At 53.2% G+C, this 21,164-nt stretch overlaps 4 protein-coding genes across 11 annotated transcripts; 1 reads left to right on the top strand and 3 right to left on the bottom strand.

Annotated features, from left to right (window-relative positions):
* Positions 1–136: 136 nt before the first annotated feature.
* LOC116638819 (ubiquinol-cytochrome-c reductase complex assembly factor 3) lies at positions 137–1,281 on the top strand. The gene is made up of 2 exons (XM_032414945.1): positions 137–380; positions 479–1,281. The coding sequence occupies exons 1-2, from the start codon at positions 261–263 to the stop codon at positions 626–628; spliced, it is 270 nt and encodes an 89-aa protein (XP_032270836.1). The 5' UTR covers positions 137–260; the 3' UTR covers positions 629–1,281.
* Positions 1,282–3,079: 1,798 nt separating this feature from the next.
* On the bottom strand, positions 3,080–5,990 carry UBXN1 (UBX domain protein 1). 2 transcript variants are annotated; one of them, XM_032414296.1, is made up of 10 exons: positions 5,890–5,990; positions 5,694–5,781; positions 5,501–5,554; positions 5,316–5,410; positions 5,153–5,222; positions 4,514–4,705; positions 4,368–4,419; positions 4,097–4,207; positions 3,385–3,577; positions 3,080–3,222 (listed from the first exon to the last, which is right to left on the bottom strand). In XM_032414296.1, exons 2-10 carry the CDS (start codon positions 5,750–5,752, stop codon positions 3,173–3,175), a joined length of 876 nt encoding a protein of 291 aa, XP_032270187.1. In that variant the 5' UTR covers positions 5,753–5,781; positions 5,890–5,990; the 3' UTR covers positions 3,080–3,172. The 2 variants fall into 2 exon arrangements, with proteins under 2 accessions (XP_032270187.1, XP_032270186.1); XM_032414295.1 differs by having other exon boundaries at positions 5,304–5,410.
* A 2,455-nt stretch (positions 5,991–8,445) lies between these two features.
* LRRN4CL (LRRN4 C-terminal like) lies at positions 8,446–10,775 on the bottom strand. The gene is made up of 2 exons (XM_032414304.1): positions 10,475–10,775; positions 8,446–9,911 (listed from the first exon to the last, which is right to left on the bottom strand). The coding sequence occupies exon 2, from the start codon at positions 9,904–9,906 to the stop codon at positions 9,193–9,195; it is 714 nt and encodes a 237-aa protein (XP_032270195.1). The 5' UTR covers positions 9,907–9,911; positions 10,475–10,775; the 3' UTR covers positions 8,446–9,192.
* Positions 10,776–11,269: 494 nt separating this feature from the next.
* Positions 11,270–21,081, bottom strand: BSCL2 (BSCL2 lipid droplet biogenesis associated, seipin). Of its 7 annotated transcripts, none has more exons than XM_032414298.1 (11): positions 20,676–21,077; positions 18,900–19,216; positions 17,077–17,158; positions 13,775–13,940; positions 12,802–12,936; positions 12,545–12,642; positions 12,271–12,412; positions 12,080–12,146; positions 11,833–11,913; positions 11,653–11,733; positions 11,270–11,511 (listed from the first exon to the last, which is right to left on the bottom strand). In XM_032414298.1, the coding sequence occupies exons 2-11, from the start codon at positions 19,192–19,194 to the stop codon at positions 11,363–11,365; spliced, it is 1,296 nt and encodes a 431-aa protein (XP_032270189.1). In that variant the 5' UTR covers positions 19,195–19,216; positions 20,676–21,077; the 3' UTR covers positions 11,270–11,362. The 7 variants fall into 7 exon arrangements, with proteins under 7 accessions (XP_032270189.1, XP_032270190.1, XP_032270191.1 ...); XM_032414299.1 differs by lacking the exon at positions 20,676–21,077 and adding an exon at positions 19,526–19,855; XM_032414297.1 differs by having other exon boundaries at positions 11,271–11,511; positions 13,775–13,918; positions 20,676–21,081.
* Positions 21,082–21,164: the final 83 nt, after the last annotated feature.

The raw sequence follows: 21,164 nt of genomic DNA on the forward strand, positions 1-21,164 counted from the left end.
TCCTGACAGTGGGTCCGGGGCTCGGCCCTCGCGGCCAACACTTCGGGACGCGCTCAACCTTCCCAGCCAAACCCGGTCGTTTAAGACGCAGGCGCTCCAGATTCGGAGGCCTTGGCCGATCAGGCCCTCTAGCCGGGCCCCTTCTCTATGGTTTCCTCTACGCGCCGCTCTAGCCTGCGCGGGGGGCGGCGAGACGTCGTGGCCGGCTTCCCAAGCAGCGGGAGGCTCCAGAGGGCGCCCCGCCGGGCGCGCGGTCGGCCATGGAGACCTTGCGCAAAGCGCTGATCGTGGGTGCCCTCCTGGGCGCGGGGGCTGGCGTGGGCTCCGCGCTCTTTGTCCTCGTGACCCCGGGAGAGCAGCAGAAGCAGGCGATGCTGAAGGTGGGAGTAACTGGGGGTGCGAGGTGGGGTGGGCGGATGGAGAGCCTCTGGCTTGGGCGGGGGGGGTCAGGACTACGAACCTCCCTTCCTGCTCGCAGGAGATGCCCGAGCAGGACCCGCGGCGCAGGGACGAGGCGGCGAGGACCAAAGAGTTAGTGCTGGCCACTCTGCAGGAGGCAGCGGCCACGCAGGAGAACGTGGCCTGGAGGAAGAACTGGAAGGTCGGCGGCGGCGGGAGGTCAGCGTGAGCCCGGACCTCCCTCGTGGGCGCTGGGACCTCGCTCCCGCGCAGGAGTCCGACGCGGCTTCTCCGTCGTAGGCCGGGTAGGGAGTCCGGACCCGGGATGCCGCGCCCAGGCCGCCCTGAGGCCCTGGGAGCCGCTGCGGGGTGAGCACGTCCCCCCTCCACCCGCAGACGCTGCACTGACTGCGCTTTCACGTCCTACGTCGCGGGCCGGGGCGTCGGATGTGAGAACTGAAGGAGCCAATAAATCACGTTCCTCCGTCCAGTGAGCCCTGCGGTCTGACGCCTATGTCTAGAGTGTTCTCGGGATCCGTACAGGGGACGCGGAAGACTGTGGCTCCCACTGCCCAGCAGCGACCACATTTTCAAAACACAAGTCAGGGCATGTGGTCTGTTTGGGTGTACTTTTGGTGATAACCAGGCGACATTCTCGAAATCAAAACTATCCTGGAAAATCTTGTAGCAATAGATGCCCATGGAGGACGCTTTGGGTTTCCTGTTCTTTGAGTGAGGTTGGAGAGGGGCTGCTAGCATTTAGCATGTGCCATGATGCTTTCTGAGGATACTGGACCGTTGGAGGCCAATTTGCTAGGAGTGAAAGGAGCGTGCTTTCAGTCAGACAGATCTTGATTAAAGTCCTGCATATTACAAAACCTCTCTGAGCCTCAGTCCTGTTCCATAAAAGGTGTAATTATCTTGAAGGTTGTTGTGACAAGACTAACTTGGAAATGTAAAGTGCATTGCTTGGCACAGAGCAGCCCTTCAATAAATGTAGGGGATGGTTTCCCCTTCCAAGGGATTTCAAGGTAGTAGTTCACAATCTCTGAATCCAGTCATGGGATCTCTTGTAGATGCCACTGAAGTAATGAAATAAAGCTGGCATTTGGGTCACACCCCACATCCAAGTCAACCAATTCACTCCCTGTTGTCTTTTTTTTTTTTTTTAAATTTATTTGAGGGACGCCTGGGTGGCTCGGTTAAGTGCCTGCCTTCAGCTCAGGTCATGATCCCCGAGTCCTGGGATGGAGCCCCACATTGGGCTCCTTGCTCGGCAAGGAGCCCGCTTCTCCCTCTGCTTGCTGCTCCCCCTGCTTGTGCTCTCTCTCTGATAAATAAATAAAATCTTTAATTAAGAAAAAAAAAAAAGATTTGAGAGACCCTGGTGGGGAGGAAGAGAGGGAGTCATAAGTGGACTCTGCTCAGTGCAGATGGTGGGAGGAGGGGGGCTCAGTCTCACAAGGCCGATATCATTACCTAAGCAGAAACCAAGAGTGGGACCCTTAACCAACTGAGCCACCCAGGTGCCCGCTGTTGTCTATTTTACATCCTGTGGTTCCAAGCAAGATTTCAATTGAAGGAAAAAAAAAAAAAGCCTTCTTTTATCTAAATAAAGCCAGAACAGTAAATACAGCTTGGTAACACTGAGGTGTAAACCCAGATGGGAGCATTGGTGCTGTTTTCAGCTGCTTGATGGTGAAGCCCTAAGCCAAACACATTTGTTATGTGTGATCTTCGGTTTGTGGCCTTTTTCCTAGCCTGGGAATGACAAGGAAAAGGTTAGCAGCTCTTTGAGGGAACATTAGGGTGAGCTGATCAGCAACAGTGACGGGCTATGATGCAGGAGCCTGGAGGTTGAGAGCCTGAGCCCTAGAGTCGGACTTCCCCAGGTGTGTCCAGGTTCTACTGTTGGTTACCTGTGTTGGTTTCAGCAAGCCATGTGCTTTGGTGTCCCAATCTCTAAAATGGGATACTTGTACTTATTCCCAGATAATTGCCTTCTTATCTCAGTTAATACATATACAGCAGTTAAAACTGTGTGGTGCATATTAAGTACTCAATACTTTTTATTTTTTTATTTTTTTTTTAAAGATTTTATTTATTTATTTGAGAGAGAGAGAGAGCGCAAGAGGGGGTAGGGTTAGAGGGAGAAGCAGACTCCCCGCAGAGCAGGGAGCCCGATGCGGGACTCGATCCCGGGACTCCGGGATCATGACCTGAGCCGAAGGCAGTCGCCTAACCAACTGAGCCACCCAGGTGCCCCCAGTACTCAATACTTTTTAGTGAAGAGGAAATGCAGTTGTAAAGGTCACTGCAATGCTCCCCTGGCCATTTGTGAATGGCTACATTAAAAAAATTACCCTTTAAGGGGTGCCTGGGTGGCTTAGTCGGTTAAGCGTCTGCCTTCGGCTCAGGTCGTGATCCCAGGGTCCTAGGATAGAGTCCCGCATCGGACTGCCCGCTTCTCTCTCCGCCTCCCACCCCCCCTCCCCCAGGCTCATTCTCTCTCTCGCAAAAATAAAATCTTTAAAAAAGAAAAACATCTGAAAAAAAAATCTTAAAAAAAAAAAAAGAAACTTAAGATGAAAAATAGGGCCTATCCTAAATGCCTTCCCTTTGGCTTCTTCCCCTGCCTCAGTTTTGTCCCTCCCAGCCATTCAGGAAGGAGTCAGGCACATACAGAACTCAGAGGGTCTATTTATTAGGAAGGAGATGTCAGTGCTTTATCAAAGATGAAGAGGTCAGAGAGGGATGGTGGGATAAAGGCCTCTCAGCTGGGACATTTCTTGGCCACAATGAGGACAGCAGAAGGCACAAGTCCTAAGATGGAAGAAAACAGCTTTGACCACAAAGATCCTTGCCTTTTGCCCCCCCAAATTTCTGGCCTCATTCCATCTCCACAAAGTCTCTTCTGGCATTCCTTCCTTTCTCAGGCATCCCCCTCACCCCCGCAAGCCCTGTTTCTGGTCCCAGGTGTCATACCCAGCTCCTGCAGAGGCCGTTCCATGTCAGCCTCTGAGAAGGCCCGTCGGGGGAAGCCACTGAGCAACTGCACAGGGTCCTGGTCTCCCCCAGGCTCTTCCCCCCGGTGGAGCTCCACATACAGCCTCACAGCTGCCAACTGTTCCCGAGCCCGGAACGTCTGCGTCAGTGAGGTCCCATCTGGCAGCCTGACCTGGAGGGCGAGCGAGAAGTACGGTGTTGGGAGCATCAAACCTGAGGAGGTGCCCAAGTAAGGAAAACAAGAGCTGCAAAGTTGGCTTCTGTTTCCTGTTCGAGAGACTGAACCAGCGTAATTACTATCTGAAGCACCCTGATGAACAACCACTTCTCTGCTTTACTAAGCAGTGAAGAGAGGCTCCAGCTTCCTCACATTTTAACAAACACAAGGATAAGATCGTAACAAAAATACCTAAATACCCCATCATGCAAATAGCTGTGTAATAAACTAAAAGAAAACATGAACAACTAAAAAGGTAACTGCTGACGTAAAAGGGAGGTATGGATTTAAATTAAGACCAAGGCAAGAGAAATTTGATATCTTTCCAAGAGTAGAGGAGATAGGATTTCAAAAGTCATTTCCAAAGACGGAAGAGGTTTCGCAAAGAGAACCCAACTGAATAAAGCTCTGAGCCAGGTGTCTTACAGGCCAGCGAAGGGGTCCCAGAAGCAAGACAGGAATTAGAATCAGTACCTGTATGCGACACTGGTCATACTCCCGCTTGGTGGGAGGCTCCTGGCTGGGAGACGAGGGAACAGGACCTGGCTCTGTTGGTGAAGGCCGAGAACCCACACTGCCACCATACTGGAAGATAAAGGAAAACACTGATCAGGCCCTCACCCACTCTTGAGAGGAACATCGTATGCCAATCCTTTCCCTCTGAAGCTAGAAAAGGGAATTTTTTTTTTTTTTTTTTTTACTAGCCCACCTACTTCCTTACTCCAGTGTCTTCCCAATCACCTACCTTCTTGGCTCTCTCTGCTTTGTCTCTTTCAATCTTTTCTCGGACTCTCTGTCTGGAATGCAGACAGGAAGAAAGTAGGTCAGACGTTGACAAAGCAAACCTAGCTTCCCACCTCCTCTATTATCCAACATCCCCATCACCCAGACCTGGCTGCTAACTCTTCAGCCTTTTCCCTCCTCCGCTCCTCAGCAGCCCGGCGCATCTCATCTTCCTGAAGCCGCTGTCGAGCAGCTGACAACTCCTGCCCTTGTTTCCTGCGCTGCCGTTCCCGTTCCAAAGCCTCTCGCTCCTCTCTTTCTTCCCGCTCCCGCTGCTTCTGGGCCACGAGCTCCAACATCCTGTGTTGCAGAAAAGAAGGAGCTTAAAAGAAATGGACATAGATCGAGAAGGTGAGTTTATAACCAGGATTCAAAATGAAATGCGGAGGGGCGCCTGGGTGGCTCAGTCATTAAGCGTCTGCCTTCGGCTCAGGTCATGATCCCAGGGTCCTGGAATCGAGCCCCACATCCGGTTCCCTGCTCCACAGGGAGCCTGCTTCTCCCTCTCCCACTCCCCCTGCTTGTGTTCCCTCTCTCGCTGTCTCTCTCTGTCAAATAAAAAAAATAAAATAAAAGACAAAATGAAATGCGGGAACACGCGTCCAAAGAGAGATGAAAGAAACAGAAAGGAAACTGCCAAGGCAGGACAGAGGGAAAGTGTTAAGATCCAGGTTCTTTAATCAGACTTGTGTACTGTGGACAGGTGGAAGGTGACCCTCAGAAACGTGACACTGTTCCTTACTATACCTCTTAGTCTGTTCCTGTCTCTCCTCTTCACTCAAAGTGGGTTTGCCTTCTCCGGCCGCAGAGCCGGGTCCTACAAACAAGCAATCAGTATTATTGCCCGTTCATCCTCCTCGAACGCACGTGAATAATCACACTGTCCCTCAGTCAGGACCTTCAGGGCCACCTTGCTCCGAGGAGGTGGGTTCCCTTCCCAGGACATGTCCGAGAGGGGTCGCGAGCGGCTCGTCTACATCGGGGTCGTCTTCGTGCTCCATCAACCTGGCAGGGAAAGTCGGGAGGGAGCTTAACACTGACGCTGCCCCTGCCAGCAGCCCCCCAGGCCCCCTGCCACCCGGTCTGAGCGCTCACCAGTCCATTGCAGCCTCGATGCCCTGGTTCCCTGTGAGGGCCAGAGCCTTCTCCCTGGGGGCAGAAACACCGTGAATAGCGCCCGCGAGCCATGGTGCTGGTCAGGCTGGGGCGTGGAGCCTGAGGCCAGGCTGGGGGAAAGGCCAGACAGGCCCGCGATCCCCGCGGGCCAGGGTTTGGGGGGCTGCCTTACGCGCGTCCCCTGGGGAAGCCCATCTCGATGAGACTCTCCAGAGCCGTCAGCTCCGCCATGGCGCCGCCACCGCCGCTTCCGCGGGGACCTGGGGGAGGGCGAGAAGGAGGGCGCAGGGGCGGGGGTCAGCGCGGGGTGCCCCCGGGCCGCGCGCGGTCCCGCCCCCGACGCCCCAGCTGGGCGCTCTCTCACTCACCCGGCGCCGGACCCGCAGCCGACACTGACGAGAAGAAAGCCCAGGGGAAGCGGAAGTGCCCGGATCTGTTTGGGTCACGTGGAGGCGGGCGTGGACGGGGGCCGCCGAGAGCCAGAAGACACAGGCCTGGCCGGCCGCCTGGGCCCGGCGCCCGCGGGGGTGGGCGGTGGCGCGTCGGAGTCGTGGACCCGGAGGCGCCCCCGAAGCTGGGCCGCCCGGCGGCGGTGGGGAAGAAGGGTGGTGCGGCCCTGAAGCCCGTGGGCGGAATGTAGCAAGCTCTCGATGGGGTCCCTGAGCGCAAGCGATTGGAATGTTCTCTGGCAGTGTTGATCAGGAGCCATAGAAATGTGCGTGGTCTTTGACCTGCTCATCCTCTCCGGGGAATTGAGCCATCCTCCGCCCCACTGCCAAAGGGATTTTTGCAGAACACAATTATCTGATCCTGTCATCACCTCCCTGCTTAAAAATTCTCCATAACGCCCCAGTCACTTAGGATGAAATTTAAGTGCTAGTACTCTGGCTTCCTCCGTTTTGTTTGTTGTTGTTTTGTTGTTGTTGTTTGTTTAGAGCCCTCTCTGTAAAAGTGAGAGTAACAGTAAGCACTTGCCTTAGGTGCCTGGCAAGACTGTACCTTGTAAATGTTGGTGGTGCGCAGTGTCATCTCCCACCACGTGCTGCTAACTTGTGCATATTGCAAAACAGGCCCTCTTGCTCTTCCAGGCCTTTGCACGTACCAGTCCCTCTGCCTGGGATGTCGGGCCTCTTCTGTGGGATTGTTTAACTCCCAGTCATTTTTGAGACTGGACCCCAGGTTTCCTTTCTAAGGGAATCCTGCTTTGACCACCCCCTTCACCTCCCAGCCCCACTGGAGACTTATGTGATCAATGCCTATTCAATCATCACAACAATCTATACGATTATACTATTATTAGTCATAGGAGACACAGAAAAAGGAGATAATTTACCTAAGGTCACAAAGCTGGTAAGTAGCCAAGCTAGGATCCACACCCATGCGGTATGCATTCACCAAATCACCATGCTATGTTGCCTCTCCATAGTGGAGTGAAGAACATCTATTTTGGAGTTGGGCATCCTAACTCAACTCCTTAGTTGTAGCTTCAAACCATTTAGAACTTCAAATTTCTCATCTCCTCCCAAGTGATTCTATCTCTTGGAAAGACTGTGAAGAGTAAATGAGAATGCATGCAAAGCATGTCTTGAATAATGAGATTGGGCCCTCATTTGTAAATGAATAAATGTTGAGGAAATACGGGAAGCAAATAAAACAGGACACAGCATTCACTACAGTGTGGTGTGTTAGAGAGGTTAAGTGTTCTAACACACTTAGTTCTTAGTGTGTTAGTTCTAACACACCTCATTTATCCTGAGATCCAATGATTAAAAAAAATCATTAATTGTATGGTACCGCGTCTTTTTTTTTTTTAAGACTTTTTATGTATTCATTTTGAGAGAGACAGTGAGAAAACAGCAGGGGAGAAGAGCAGAGGGAGAGGGAGAGGCAGGTTCCCCGCTGAGCAGGAAACCCGAGGTGGGGCTCAAGCCCAGGACCCTGAGATCATGACCTGAGCCGAAGGTGGACGCTTAACTGACTGAACCACCCAGGTGTCCCATACTGCGTCTTTCATCTACTTCCAGGTAAGCACCCTACAGAAATACACAAACGTGAGGATACATAAAGATGCCCATAGCAAACACTGAAGACAAATGTTCCAGTAAAGAGCGATGGCTTCTATCAGTCAAGGAGCATCCTTCTATGGAAAGTTGCGCAGCCTTTAACATAACCAAGGAGGCTATGATTTACCAACATGGAATGTTGTCCATCATCTATTTAGTGAACAAAGAAAATATCGACATTGAATAAAAATCTGCTCTACTAGGGATAATTACCTCTTGAGAAAAAGAGGAACTTTCTTTTGTATTCTTTAGCAGTATTTGAAATTCGTATAAATGTTAGTTCTATAATTAAAAGTTGTAGGACCAGGGGCGCCTGGGTGGCTCAGTTGTTAAGCGTCTGCCTTCGGCGCAGGTCATGATCCCAGGGTCCTGGGATCGAGCCCCACATCGGGCTCCCTGCTCAGCGGGAAGCCTGCTTCTCCCTCTCCCTCTCCCCCTGCTTGTGTTCCCTCTCTTGCTGTGTCTCTGTCAAATAAATAAAATCTTAAAAAAGAAAAAAGTTGTAGGACCAGCAAAAATGAGGATTATACTCTGTAGCAACTCAGACTTTTCTACATCCAGTTGATTTATTTTTTATTTTTTAAAGGTTTTATTTATTTACTTGGCCGGGGCTGGGGCCGGGGGGGGGGGGGGGGGGGGGAGGGGAAGAGGGAGAAAGAATCTCAAGAAGGCTCCACACCCAGCTCGGAGCCTGAGGCGGGGCTCGATTTCACGACCCTGAGATCATGACCTGGGCCGAAACCAAGAGTCTGACACAATCGACTGAGCCACCCAGGCGCCCCATATCCAGTTAAAGATAAATTTAAAAGTATACAGTACTCTGAGAAATAGGTGTGTGGACAGGGAAATTAAAAGGGTCAGGAAAAATGAAAATAGCTTCATTTTATATTTCCTTTAATGTTGGTACAGTGAATATACGATAGACACAGACTGAGGGAAAGTGGGGGACATCCTTGGACTTGGGAAATGCCCCAGACAGCAGTTTAGGCAGTCCCTGGTTCTCCACCCCATGTCGGTCATTTATCGTCACCCACGTCAGACACAGGTGGGTTCCGACTCAGGTGTGCCCATCTTCAGTATCGAAATGAAAGGTGAAAGAGGGAGTGGTCTTTCCCCAGACTCCCAGCCCGAAGCAATTTGTTCTCAAAAATCCCACCGAAGCCACCAATGTGACAGGGCCCTTTTGAGGGTCTATGACAGGGATTGGGATCAGCTAACTACAGCCAACAGGCCTAGTATGGCCGGGGCCTGATTTGAAAAGAAAAGGCCCATGAGCTAAGAATGGTTTCTACGTTTTTACATGGTTACATGGCCATAGAAGCACCTACATATTATCTTTGATTTTATCCTCTGGAACTGCAAAGCCTACGTTATTTACTCTCTGGTCCTTTAAGGAAAAGGTTGCCAACCCCCCTCTGTTCCTTTCAGCCTGGAGCAGGACGGAAAGTTTGGGACCTGAACAAGCCCTAGGGGCTGAGCACCGAGACTCAGCTGGGGCCCCAGGCGCCTGGCCTTCTACTCTGGCGCCCGGGCTGCCCAGGGGAGTCCGGGCCGAGCTCTCCTCTGCAAGCCTGGGCTCAGCTGGGCCCGAGAGGCGCCCAGGCTGCTTCAGAGCCCTGCTCTTGGTGGGGAGGCCGGCCGGTGGGGGCAGCCCCAGCGCTCGCGCAGGCAGAAGTGCCAGACCAGAGCAGAGCAGGTCAGCAGGGCCAGCACCGTGCCCACCCCTACGGCCGTGTGGACCAGGGTAACGGGCCTGGGGGGCACGGCCAGCCTGCCGCAGGGCCCGAAAGCAGGGCCACCCACCCCCTCGAGGCCCTCCCCACCTGCCCCCGGCACGCTGCTTTCTCCAGCCCCGTTGGCAGCCACCACGCAAACGACGTAAGTGCCCCCAGGCTTCAGTCCCTTCAGTTCTGCTCTGCGGACCGTGGCGTTGAGCGGGGGGCCCTTCTGGGTAGCCCCACCGCCTTCCCAAAGCAGCAGCCAGTACTGGTGGACCGGGGAGGGGGGCGCACACCAGCGCACCAGCGCGCTGCCGGCCTCGGCCACCACGTGCACCTCTCCCAGGCGCGGCGGGGCCGGAGGCTGGGCAGGGCTGGAGAGCCCGGGGCACAGGCAGGCCCCCGGCCCGGCCCTCTGCAGCTCCTGGCATGGCACCTGCAGGTGGCGGCAACTGTCGTAGTCGCAGGGGACAGCCGGCAGAGGTGGCCGTGAGGTCTCATCTTCCTCCTCTTCCGTAAGGTCTTGAGGGGCCAAGGGCCGCGTTCTGGGCACTAAGGAGGAGGTGACAGCCAGGAGCCACAGAAGGCAGGGAGAGCCCAGCATGGGGTCTGGAAGGGAAGGAGGTGAAGAGGAAAAGGCTGTCCAGACCCCATGCCTTCGAGGCCCCCTCCCTCCACAAAACCTCTGGGGACAGGGACACAGAGCTGGGGGCCAAGAAGAGAAGAGGGAAGAGGAGGAAAGGGGGGGACACACTTATTTGTCAACCAACTTCTGAACAGCCTATGGACTTGGTTTCGGAGGGCTGGGGGGGGGGGGGACAAATGTGGGCTGCCCGGAGAGATGGGTGTGTGACCGGCAATGGTGAAGTCCCAGAAACAATGAATAAGCAAAGTGCTGGAGGGGAAAAGAAGAGGAAATGATTTACTCAGCCTGGGGAAGAAAGGTGGAATAATTCCCAGCTGCCACCCAAAGAAAAGATCTCAGTAAAACAATTATCAGTCAGCGACACACGCAAAAACCCCAAAGCGCACAGAAAAGAGAAAGAAGGGATGGAATAGAAGGGGGAAACTTAAGGACCCTGGAATCCTCCCCACCTGTCGAAGGAACTCCAGTCCCTGGCTGCCCCCTCTTTCCCACCCCTCCCCTTCCCTGGCCCCCAGCAGCCCCTCACCAGCGGGGGGGTCTCGCAGTGGTGCAAATCTCCAACCAGAGGTCTGTGGGGGTGCGGCCGGGGCGACCCCGGGAGCACAGGCTCGAAGTCAGTGTCTTCAATTTCAATTCTGTTTTGGCTCGAAGCTTTTATACCCTTCCACTATGATGTCACCACCTAGGCCCCCTCCCCTGCCCCCCCCTTTCCCGGTGAATGCCAAGAAGCGGGCCGGTCCCTTCAGAGAGCCTGAGTCACGGGGCCAGGGATGGGGGGCAGGAGGCACAGCAGCTGTTTCATCTGGAGGCCAGGATGCCTGGGTTGGGAGCCGGGAGTGGAATGTGGCCGGCAGCCAGGAGCAGAGGATCAGAGGGCTGAGGCTATGTGGAGGGGTGAGGAGAGAGGGCCACCTGGCTGGTAGCAGAGAAGAAAACAACTGTGACCGCATGCGGCCTGGGCTACAAAATGCTGTTTCGGTGGAAATCATACCACATCCATGGCAGTCATTTCCTGTCTTCTGCCTCCCAATGGACAGAGAAAGGGAGGGGTGCAGGGGCCAGAATGATGCAGCCCGGCTCTCCAGACCCGCCCTACACAATCCCCCTCCCCAGAGTCACGTGGATGGAGTAGGCCGGGTAGGTTTTCTCTCCTAGGACTTTCTAGGCTTGTGAATGGAGACAGCTGTACCTAGGATAGTCCAGGTCTGGAGGCCTTCCCCGTCGGCAGGCAGCCCCCGACCAGACAACCTCCTCCAATGCAGGGGGGCGGGGAGGCTGCCCGGGGAGCACAGGGTTCTCAAATGGCCCTGAATCCATTTCAAGGAGTCAGGCAAGCAACTGGCATGAAAATAGTTTATTGGGGAAGGGGTCAGGTGAGAAAGGACTGGAATGTCAGGACTCTGCCCTGTTCTCTTCAGGAACTAGAGCAGGTGGCGCGCTGTCGGAGATTGCCCACAGAGGGTTCAGAGCTGCCCAGAGTCTCCGGGGCAGGGGCAGGGGCAGGGGCAGGGGCAGGCAGGTTGGCCTCGGTCAGCAAAGCCGCGTCTTCCCAGGAGCCCGAACCTGGGCCAGAGGAGGGAGAAACAAAATCCCAAATGGGAAATTAAGTAACCAGCGTCTCTTCTCCCCCAACCAATATAACGTCCTCCCTTACGCACACGCCGCCCCCACCCCACCCAGAGCCGCAAGCCGAGCGCCCCTCACCATCACTGGCCTCTGGCTCCAGCTCCTCCTCTCCATTCAAGGGCCGCTGGTCTGCTTTCTCCTCCTCAGGGAGCTGACCCTCTGCAGCCACAGGGGGAAGGCAGAGGTCAGACGAGAAGAGGCTGAAGGGGACAACTGAGGACTCCTGGGGAGGGTGGGTGGGCAGGCGGCAGCACGTACCTGCCCCCGGGGGATCTTCAGGGCTCTCGCAGTCCTCCGTGATGTCTGACAGCTGGGTTGACTCCTCCTGGCCTTGGGGCCCTGTGCCCCCAAAGTGGGTAGAGGACGGGGCAGGGCTACCGCGGCTGCACCCGGGCAGCGGGGCCAAGCTCACCTCCTCCAGCCTGCCCTCTGCCCCTGAGCCCCGCCGTGAGGGCCTAAAGCTTCATACTGGGTAACACAGGCGCCCCCCTCCCGTCATGTCTACCTGGATGACGGACAGAGATCCTTCGCTGCACTGCCTTCCGGGAACTGTCTCTTTTCCGGATGTTGACCTGTGCCGGAGAAAGAGGGAGCCGAGAGTGTGATCTAGGCCCTCGGGGCCCGGCCCTGGCCACGCCCCAGCCCGCTCCTCAGTCAAAGGATCATGAAGGGGAGGGGGAGGAGGTCCTTTGTGACCTGCAAAGAGAAGCGGTGTCGGGGCCAGATGCCCCCCCACACCCACTGCATGTAGCTGAAGAGCACGATGACGCTGAGGAAGGTGAAGTTGCTGGCGACGCCTACGAAAGCACAGGTCATCGGGAAGTTGTACAGCAAGTACCTGGGGCAGGTAAGAGGGTGGCGGTTACCGGGGAGCACTAGCCTCCTCACTTCGCAGCGATTATTTCTAGGAAAGTGCAAGCTAGTTTCACTGAAGGACGGCTCCCGCGGGAGTTGCCCGGCGCTGCCTCACCTGAGGCCGGTGAAGTGGGCATGGATGCGGAGGTAGGCCCCGTACATCTGGATGCGCTTGCTGTGGATCTCGATTACCGCTCCGGTGGTCGGCACGTACTGCGGAGGGGAGGGGAGGGTCAGGCCACGATCGATGCTTACCAGCCCAATGTGAAGCCCACTCCCAGCATCTCCGTGGCTGACCGAGCCCAGAGGCTCCTCAGGCAGAACCCTGGGCTCATGGGGAGAGCGGTCTCTAGTCTTCCTTCACCCCCTTACCGAGTTCTCCCTGTATTCCGCGTAGAGCTCCACCTCCAGGACCTGCTTCTGCTCTGCGAAGCCAAACAGCAGGAGGCTGGAGAAGACCAGCGTGTCAAGCATCTGGAGCAGGTCTGAGCGGTAATGCAACATCACCTGCCAGGGCCAGGAGGGAGAGGCTGGGGACAGGTCCCCCCCCCCCCAATTTCCACAGCCCTACCCACCCCTCAACCGAGGTTCCTGAGCCGTCTGTGAAGCTGGCTTCTTCCTCCGGTCCCCCGCTCCCTCCTTTTCACCTCCTACCACGCTCCCCCTACCCTTGGCCCAACCATTCCAGCTGCTTGAGTGACAGGCCTGTCCTGCCTGACCATGTCTCCATTCCTTTCTTCGAAGAACCTGCACAGGTTAAGCCCCACACGGTCTCTGATCTTTCCCCCAAGCAGTTCTACCATCCAGAATAGACTAAGTTTCAGTGCACCACCTGAAATTTTCTCCATGTAGACATTCAGAGATTTGCTTCATCATGTGGCTCTGTTGATAATTCATGTAAGAATGGAATCTTAGTATTTACTGAAGACCCACTATGGGCTCATAAGCACTGTACATTTCTTCACCTAATCCAAACTAGTCTTGCTACGGGACTATTACTAACATGCCCCGTTAGTAATGCTTTGTAACCAAGGGGTTAAAGAAGCTGTCTCTCAGCTAGTATTTTTCTTTTTTTTTTTCCTCCAGTTGGTATGTTTCTGAGGATTCCAGATCTTTGGGGCCCTAAAGAACCCCATTTTGGCTCCACTCTTCAGACTTTCCCCCAAAGCTGGACACGCTCATCAGATATATAGGGTGTCTGTCTGGCTTGGTAAACTGACTCCTCTTCCCTGTCCTGATGAGTCTGTGACCTCAGAGCTAGGACGTTTTCTCCTGAAGCCCTACCCAGACGTTCTGACATCTGCTGTCACCTCCGCACCCTCCCAGACAGGCCAGGAACACTTACGGAGCGTGAAGAAGTAGAGATGATTCGGCCACCTCTTGTGTAGCATGAAATGGTGACTAAGAACATACCCAAATCTTGATTCACAGGGGACTCTGGAAGCTCAAGCTCTAAGGTGACGCGGTACGGCTGTCCATACATCAGCACCTGCCCAAGGTAGCCCCCGTCTCTTTTCAAAAAATATATATATTTCAAATTGTACTGTCTCTGATCAATCTCCCCCCATCCCTCCAAACACTGCCACCCCCAATCGCCTGGCTAGCGCAGCAGGCCGCTCAGTCTCTCATCCCAGGAAGGTGCTGCCCTCTTGTGGTAGCCGGGTCCCTCCCACTTCTGAGATCAGCAGCATCCTGTGACTTGGCTGAATCAGAGTCCGCTCTGTTCTGAGAAAAGGCTGTGTCGCTTTTTTTTTTTTTTTTTTTTCCGAAAGTGAACCGTCATGTTGCCAACTGGGCCATCTGTGACTCAGGCCTCTGTCCCCATGAGGCCATACCCCTGGGCCCAGCCTGCCTTCCCTTACATTATTAATTAACCAAGTTGTAGTGGTGCGCACCAACTCCAGAGTCACCCCTCCCGGTCACCGTGGCTCCAGATCAGCTTTATGTCACTCTGGGTCCCTTACCTTGCTTCTGTTGATAGAACCCTGAGACTCCTAGTGGGAAGGCTTCTTCACTGGGATTAACCTCCAAAGGTTAAAGATTTGCCACCAAATATACCCTGGTTTTTCCTGACCATTCCTATATTCTTCTAATCCTTTATTCAGTTATTCTTATCTGAGCATAACCCTCCTCAGGGTGATACACAAGAATCACAGGGGCAAGAGTAAAGCTTTTGTTTTTAAATAAAGGGAATGGGTTTAAAAAAAAAAAAAAAGCCCATAGTGAACCACCCCCCAAATCCAGATATGGCTGAGGGTGCTCTGAGCACTATCACTAGGGTAAAAGGTGGAAAATCACTGATTAAAGTCTTTTTTGTACAGATTCTTATTTTCAGAATGAATTATCTGTTGAAAAAATGGATTCCATGAGATTCTAGCCCCTGGAAGAGGCCAGATGACGCCAGCTGCTTCACTGAATTCGTTGAAACATTTTTTAGGGGCGGGGGAGGGCCACAGGGAGAGGGAGAGAGATGCTCAGCACGGATCCTGATGTGGGGCTCGATCTCTCAGGGCCCTTCTCAGGGTCATGACCTGGGCTGAAATCAAGAGCCAGATGCTTAACTGACTGAGTCACCCAGGTGCCCCTGAAACATTTTAATAGGTAGTTCTCTGAGTGGGTTGGAGGAAAATGTGGAGTGACTGCTAGCTAACGGGTAGGAGTTTCTTTTGGGGGTGATGAAAATGCTCAAAAATTAACTGGGGTGCTGGCTGCTCAACTCTGTGAATACACTAAAAATGACTGAACTATACATTTTTAGTGGGCGAACTGTTATGGTATGTGGGTTTTCTCTCAATAAAGCTGTTTTATATGGGTTTAAACTAGTAATTCTGTCTAAACAAACATCATCTCCTCCAACGGGATCCACACGGAATCGACCACCAGAATCTTGTGAATGACTCCATGCCTTTGTTCACATCTGATGGGCAGATTCTCCTTCTGTTCCCCCATACCCACACAATGTCCACCCCTCCTTACAAGGTCCACTTTGAGCCTCGCCATCTCCACAGTCACACTGATCCCTCAAATTCTTCACAAATTCTTCTGAAATGCAGAAGCTGCGTCTTACACTTTGCTACTTAATGCAGCATATAGATTTCTCTATCAATCCTGTGAGCTCCTGGAAAGCAGGATCCCATCTTCTAGCAGTGTTACACATAAAATAGACACATTATTTCTTCTATTCCTTCCTTCCTAAATGTTCACTGTAAATGGGCAAAATGATCAACCTGCTTTAATTATCAGGGACTACCCTGATCGGAGACCCTGATACTGGATCTCCCCTCACCCTTCATCTTTCCCTTCCTTCCTCAGGCAGCAGCTTCACACCCAGTTTTTAGGCTCCCTGAATCACCATTAGGATCTCTGCAACAGGCAGCCACACAATGGTAGGCAGCGTCTCAGGGGCAGACACATTGTAGTATGTAGCTGGACTGTACCTTTGTTTCTAGCTCCCTCTCAACGTAGTCTATTTATTACTATTTTTAGCCACAAAAGCACATCGAATCAGTATCTTCACAAAAGATTCTGTAATAATCTCCAAACTCCTTTTCTGAGTAGCTGGATTAAAATGATAAATCTCGGGGCGCCTGGGTGGCTCAGTCGGTTGAGCGTCCGACTCTTGACTTTGGCTGTCATGATCTCAGGGTGGGGAGATCGAAGCCCCTTGTCGGGCTCCGAGCTGGGCGTGGAGCCTGCTTAAGACTCTCTCTTCGTCTGCTCCCCACACCTCAAATAAAAAAAATAAAACAAAAGGATAAATCTCTTACAATATCCAAACTTCCACGTCACTACATCCATTTGGGACCCAATTCTTCAGACCTGGTAAGTCTTCTTGATGGTGTATGGCTACCTCCTGATCAAGTGGAAGTGGTCACAGGACACACAGAGCAGGCTATTCGTACTGCCAAACAAGGCCAGTCTAAACACCAATCCCAGAGGCCCCCAGATGCTACAGCTTACATTCCTCCCTTCAGTGACCATTTAGGTCTGTCCCGTGTCAGGCAGTGTCCTCCCATGAACCACTTAAAAAAGCTTTTTTTTTTTTTTTCAGATGATTTAAACATTCTTAGTACGTGTGCCCGCTGATGACTATGAAGTACGTTGCTGACTAACAACTCAAACAACTCTGGTGAGCAAAAACGATGTGGATGCTCCAACGGTCCTCTGAAGCATGCAAGGATCCTCCTCTCTTCTCAGAGCCTCCACCAGCTTGCCTATTATAAACAGACGCACTCCCATTCTGCATTTCCCAGGGCTTCCGGGTTCGCTGAGGTCCTACTGGTATCTGGCCCCTCCCCTGGCACACACCCTCTGTAGTGGCAGATGACACAGATTTGTCAAGAGTTTCATAATTTCACATATAGGCTTTCAAAACTCTTGGGTGGATTCCATCCTCGTCCAGTGAAATAGCAGATTTAGGTTCACTGAGGTCTAAAACACATCTCCTGCCTGAAACAACCTGAGAAGGGCACTGCTAACATCTGCGACAGGCAGATGCCTGCGACATTTTTTTCTTTAACCTCCCTTGCCTTGAGAGCCTTCCTCTGAGTCTCTATTACTCAATCCCTGCTCGCCAGGTCTTTTCAATCCCTCCGATTTCAAGTCTTCAAAGTGCTAATGAAACGTCTCTTCAGCTCCCATACTCACCCGATCACGTCCACCCTTAGCCAGCGAGACATTGGCAACAGGGAAGGAGCAGAGTAAGGAGGTGGAGGAATCACAGTCAGTCCTAGATGAGAATGGGGATGATACTCCACTAAGTTATAGAGTCTGCCTTACCTGTCCGTACACCTCCTTGGCCCCCTAGGGCTCCCTCTTGTCCCCCATCCCTTCTTCCAGAACAGGTACCCTTCTCTCTGTCAGAGAGAGATGGAAAAGAAATGCAGCCAGGAGATTCAAAACACCTGAACAATTCTTTCATTCTCTTCTTGCTACTTCAGATTATTTCCTCTCGTTAGAGCAGAAATTCTTACATGGGATTCAATGAACACTTAGTTGAATAGTTTCAGATTGAAGTGTTTCTAAAGACTCACTCGGGGAGCTTGATAAAAATGCAGATTCCTGGGGGCACCTGGGTGGCTCAGTCGGTTAAGCTCCAACTCTTGATTTCGGCTCAGGTCATGATCTCAGGGTCTTCGGATCAAGTCCTGTGTTGGGCTCCCCACTGGGCACAGACTCTGCTTGGGATTCTCTCTCTCCCTCTGCCCTCCCACCTACTCACGGGCGTGCACGCATGCTCTCTCTCAAAAACAAACAAAAAACAACAACAACAAAGCAGATTCCTGGGTCCTATCCCCAGATTCTGGGGCCTAGTTTGAGAAAATTCCTCCCAAGGAATCCAAAGATGGTCTTTTTTTTTTTTTAATTTAAATATTTTATTTATTTGAGAGTGAGCGAGAGAGGGAGAGGGAGAAGCAGGCGTCCTGCTGAGCGAAGAGCCTGACATGGGGCTCAATCCCGAGACTCCAGGATCATGACCTGAGCCGAGGGCAGACACTTAACTGAGCCACCCAGGTGCCCCCACAGATGGTCTTTAAGAGGCTCACAAATCTCAACTTGTAAGCAAAATTACACATGGGCGTGCATTTATGTGTGTGTACGTATATATATATACACGTACACACACACACTTTTTAGTAAGCTCTACGTCCAACATGGGTCTTGAATTCACGACCCTGAGATCAAGAATCAGAGTCATGTGCCCCACCAACTGAGCCAGACAGGTGCCCCCATGCATACATGTTTTTACAGCAGAAGGGCCAAAGTTTTCATGAGATCATGCCTCCTAAAAGTTTAAGTAGCTCTGACTTAAGAAAGTACAGTTCATGATCAGGGACTGAAGACAGGAAAAAAAAAAAAGACTCTGGACCATTGATAACAATGCCCTTATCAGCATCTCTTGATTGGTCCTACTGCCACTGTTAAGAGAAAGGGAGAGAATCTGGCAAGGTCTGTAAAATCAGAAGGAACTGAGGCCTCAGGTGAGAAGCAGGACTCTGGGACTTTATGTACCCTGTCACCTTGTGTTTCCATAATCTCTATTGTGCGGGTTTATCGGGAGTGGGAGAAAATCATGTACAAGGTAACTTGCTGCTTTCCTAATACCTTCTCTACTGAAGGCCAAGTTAGTTCTGAGATGACCCAAGGGATCTGGTTGGTTAAGAGGTCTACAGTGGCCCTGAGCGAGATCTGACCCAACCCAAACAGAACTGATCCTCACAGTGACAGTCTAAAAGGGGAATTTTCTTCTTCTAACAAATTTCAGTAACCAGAGGTAAAACTAGGACCTTAGAGCCCTACCAACCCAGAACTTCCTCAGCCTTGGGCTGTGAAAGGTAAGAAGTCATATAAACACACAGGGCTCAAATTTTCTCCTCTGTAAATGAGGGGGTTGAAATGAATAAGCTCTAAGGGCCCTGACAGCAATTCTCTCAAAGAATTCCTCTACTTTGGTAGAAGACCCCTCTCACCTGTAGTAGAAATGCACGGGGCTGAGGTGGCTGACTGTGGGCATGTAGGAATAGTAGAAGGAGCCATAGAGGAAGACAGACACCCAGAGCAGGAGGAGGATGGTACAGAAGAGCACCCCAAACTGGAGCAGCAGCTTGCGGGCACGACCTGCCAAGATGTGGCCCACCTCCTGGGCCCATAGTAAGGCAGGTACTGGTGGGTCATTGACCATGGCAGGGAGTACAGAGTGTCTGGCCCCAGGTTCAGGCCTTGAGTTCCTAGCTGCTCTGCCACCTGGATGCCACCCTTGGCCATGGGATGAAGCAGCTGGTGGTTCCTGGAAAAAGACAGAGAGGGGGAAAGAATGGCTCTTTTCCCAGGGAAGGTGGGGACAAAAAGGACAAGCTTACTGGACTGGCTTTGAGGAACCAGAGATAGCCAAACACAGCCAAGTCTTTGTTTCATACGGCTTTTCTCCAGATGACTGCGTTTCTCAACCAGTTACCCGTTCCCTTTTCCTTCACTGTGCTTTCTTCGGCCCCACCGCCCCAACAACTCAGCTGAACTTGTCTTTTGGACACCTGATTCTGGGACAGGCCACCTTGAAACATTCATAACAACATATAATAATACAGAAGATGAGCACCTCAAAAGGCTTTTACACACATGATGACACCGCGTCCACACCGCCAGGTGGCCGCACCGAGAGAACGCGCGACTGGCCTAGGGTCGTACAGCCGCACTCAAAGCCAGCGGCCTAAGCGCGGCCACAACTGCCTCCCGAGTTTCTCCTCTTCTCCCAGAGCTGCGCTCGCTCCCCGACAACAGGGCCGCGCCCGACGCCGGGCAGGGCGCCCTGCTGCCCACGGCCGCCCCCCGCCAGCACCCCTTCCGGCTGGCGGTGGGCGCGGCGTCCGGAGCCCCCACCTAACCGCGCCAGCAGGGAACTCTGCTCGCCAGCCGCCGCGGTTCTGCAGACTCACCAGCTCGCGGGCTGCTGGGGCAACGGCGAGAAGGGACTTCCGCCTCCCGCGGAGGCCCCGCCCCCTTCCGCCGGCCGCCTCCGTGACTTGGGGGGCGGGACCTCACTCCAGGGCGGGGTCCGGCGCAAGGGGCGGGGCCTGCCGGGCGGCGGGTTTCCCACCTCCGCGCGCTGCGTACGCTCCCTCCCTACGGTCCCCTTCCCAGACCCAAGAGGACCGGCGCCTCCCTCCAGGCCTCAAGATAGGCCCCAGGGCACGCTATGAGTCAGCAGCATCCCCCTCAGCCTGCCCCTCGAGGCCACAATCCGGGCCCTCCACCCACACCTTCATCACCGGCCACTGAAACCCCCGCAAAGGGGGAGAGGGGCGGGCATCCGGCTGGCGCTGATTTCTATCTCCTACAGCTCCTTGGACTCGTAGGCGTCCAAGGCAGAGAGCATCGCTGGCCGGCTGGCTGGCCCCTATCACAAGAGTGATAGCATTTCAGCTCCCTGTTTTGTCCCCAGCATTTAGAATGTGATCGACCTCCTCTGGCCCTAACTGGACTCTCCCTCGGAATCCCCGCAGCGCGTTATGTACACTAGATCTTGGCAGACGGTACCTTCTATTTTATATATGACTATCCACCCCAAATAAGATCTCTCAGAGGGTAAGGTTAATATTGTGTACATCTTCGCATTCCACACAGCACCAAGCACAACCCTGCAGGCCTGGGATGTAATCTCTCAAACCAATACCCACACTCCAAAACCCACCCTGGGAGTTCATCTATTTCAAGAAACATCCAAAGACTTTCCCCACAGTGCCCCCTACCTCTTCTTTGTCCGATTCTTTGATCTGGTATCTGCACACCTCTTTTCCCCCAGCTTCTCCTTGTTCTGTAGGCATCTTCCTGACGTACCTTGTTGCCCCCGGATCTTCCGCTCGAGTCACTTGTGGCTAGAACATGAAGTGGTTGGTGATCTAGAAGCTGATACCTGTAGCTCATCACATTTTCCTGGATATAGGGAATGGAGGGTCCCTGGGAAAGAAAAGAAGATTCAGGCACTACATGCTATGTCAGAGCGGAGGGAGGAGGGAGGAGGGGGGCGACTGCCCAGCTGATGTCAGATTTTCAAATAAGCAGGGTCCCCCGCAACCAGTACAGACTCCACTGCGGACGATGTCACAGGTCCAGACCACCCCATTTAAGGGGGGGGGGGGAGAGTCTGCCTGGGCCTCAGCTCCTTCCAGCTCCGTCCTAGTCCAGGTTCAGAATGCCTGCAATGGGGGAAGGGCATACAGTGAGACAGTTCACGGTGA

Source organism: Phoca vitulina, unplaced genomic scaffold (assembly GCF_004348235.1).
Source record: "Phoca vitulina isolate PV1807 unplaced genomic scaffold, GSC_HSeal_1.0 scaffold16, whole genome shotgun sequence".
In the NCBI taxonomy this organism is placed as follows: domain Eukaryota; kingdom Metazoa; phylum Chordata; class Mammalia; order Carnivora; family Phocidae; genus Phoca; species Phoca vitulina.